The sequence below is a fragment of the Callorhinus ursinus genome, unplaced genomic scaffold (genome assembly GCF_003265705.2).
Source record: "Callorhinus ursinus isolate GAN/ISIS: 27379988/994484 unplaced genomic scaffold, GSC_fseal_2.0 scaffold14, whole genome shotgun sequence".
NCBI classification, from domain to species: domain Eukaryota; kingdom Metazoa; phylum Chordata; class Mammalia; order Carnivora; family Otariidae; genus Callorhinus; species Callorhinus ursinus.
Window position 1 is genome coordinate 46,976,272 of NW_027397076.1, and position 1,608 is coordinate 46,977,879.

Sequence of the window (1,608 nt, forward strand, 5' to 3'; positions counted from 1 at the left end):
ACTCAGTTTTGTTGGTTTGAAATTTTGTGCTCCTACCAACAAATTTTTTCTACCCAAACTTTTCTTTCTCTATTTTTGCTTGCTTGACTTATTCCTACATGTCAAGACTCAGTTTAAATGGCATCCCCTCTGAAAACATGTATTGACTCTTAAACTCAGTTTGGATTACTTTTTCATCTATAAAGCCTGAATAATTTCTTTATATGAACACTTCATAGGTTGTAACTTATTTATTTCCAGGTCTCTCTCACCGGCCTGGAGTTTAACTCTTTCTTGGATATGTAGTCACTGGTAGAGAGCTTGGTGCATAGTAAGAACTCATCCATTAAGACTTTAATTCTGAAATTCTTTAAAGATTCACAAGCTTTTTGACTATATCCTTGAAGGCTTGTTTTACCTGTTGGTTCCTTAGGATGTAAATGAAGGGGTTCAACAAAGGTGCGACTGAAGTAATGACTAGAGCTACTCCCTTGTTGAATGTGTTCTTTTCTTTTGCTGAGGGCTTAACGTATGTGAAGAAGCAGCTTCCATAAGAAAGGGAGATGACAATCATATGGGAAGAACAAGTGGAAAAGGCTTTTGTCCTTTGCTGGGCAGAGGGGAGCTTCAGAATAGTCCTGATGATGAACATATAGGAGAGAATCACTAGCACCAGAGTGACCACTAGGGTCACAGATGCCATAAGAAAAGCGACCTTCTCAATGAGGCTTGTGTCTGAACAGGAGAGTTTCCGAAGGGGCTCATAGTCAGAAAAAATGATTCAGCCTGTTGGATGCGCAAAAGTCCTGCCGACTCATCAGAGAGATTAGTGGTCTAATAACCATTAACCCAGACAGCCAAAAGCAGAGAACCAGCTGGATGCAGACTCTGCTGCTCATGATGGTCAGGTAATGCAGGGGTTTGCAGATGGCCACATAGCGGTCATAGGACATGGCAGCCAGAAGGTAAAACTCTGTGGCTCCGAAGGAGATAGCCAAGCAATACTGAGTGAAGCAGCCAGCAAAGCTGATGGTCTTGTTGCCAGTTGTGATGCTGATCAGGACCCTGGGAATGAAGATGTTTGTGAAGGACATTTCTAAGAAAGAGAAGTTCCGGAGGAAGAAATACATGGGAGTCTGGAGGTGGGGGTCCAGCAAGGTGAGGCTAAGGATAGTCAGATTTCCAGTGATGCTGAGTAAATAGGCAAGGGGCGGAAAGGTGAAGACCACTGCCTGGAGTTCAGGGACATCTGTCAGACCCAGCAGGATCAATTCTGTCAACATGGTTTTTTTTTTCATTGTTGAAAAATTTTGAGTCTGAAGGTAAAAGAGCGATAGCAATAAAAGGCGAGAAAGGAAGAGGTGCTCTGAAATGGACAGGTGAAATGTGAAGAGAACCCAAAGTGATGGACAGTGAACTTTTCTTCTGATGACCTGACCCAGACCAGTGGCCCGTTTGAATGATGTTGGATCCTTTCCAGTTCTATCTGCTCTTTATGGAAAAGTTCTTGTCGTTATTTCCCCACATGGTACTCTCCCCATTGCCAACATGAAGCAAGTCTTTTCCTTGCAGGTGATGTTCAGAAAGTTTGGGGAATGAATGAATAAAGGAGTGCCTCCAGCAGCTGCC

The 1,608-nt window shown here is 43.1% G+C and overlaps 1 protein-coding gene across 1 annotated transcript; it reads right to left on the bottom strand.

Moving 5' to 3' along the window:
• Positions 1–349: 349 nt before the first annotated feature.
• Positions 350–1,277, bottom strand: LOC112832621 (olfactory receptor 2AP1-like). The gene is given in 2 exon segments (XM_025883355.1): positions 350–749; positions 751–1,277. Coding segments are annotated over 2 exon segments (927 nt in total).
• Between the last annotated feature and the right edge of the window lie 331 nt (positions 1,278–1,608).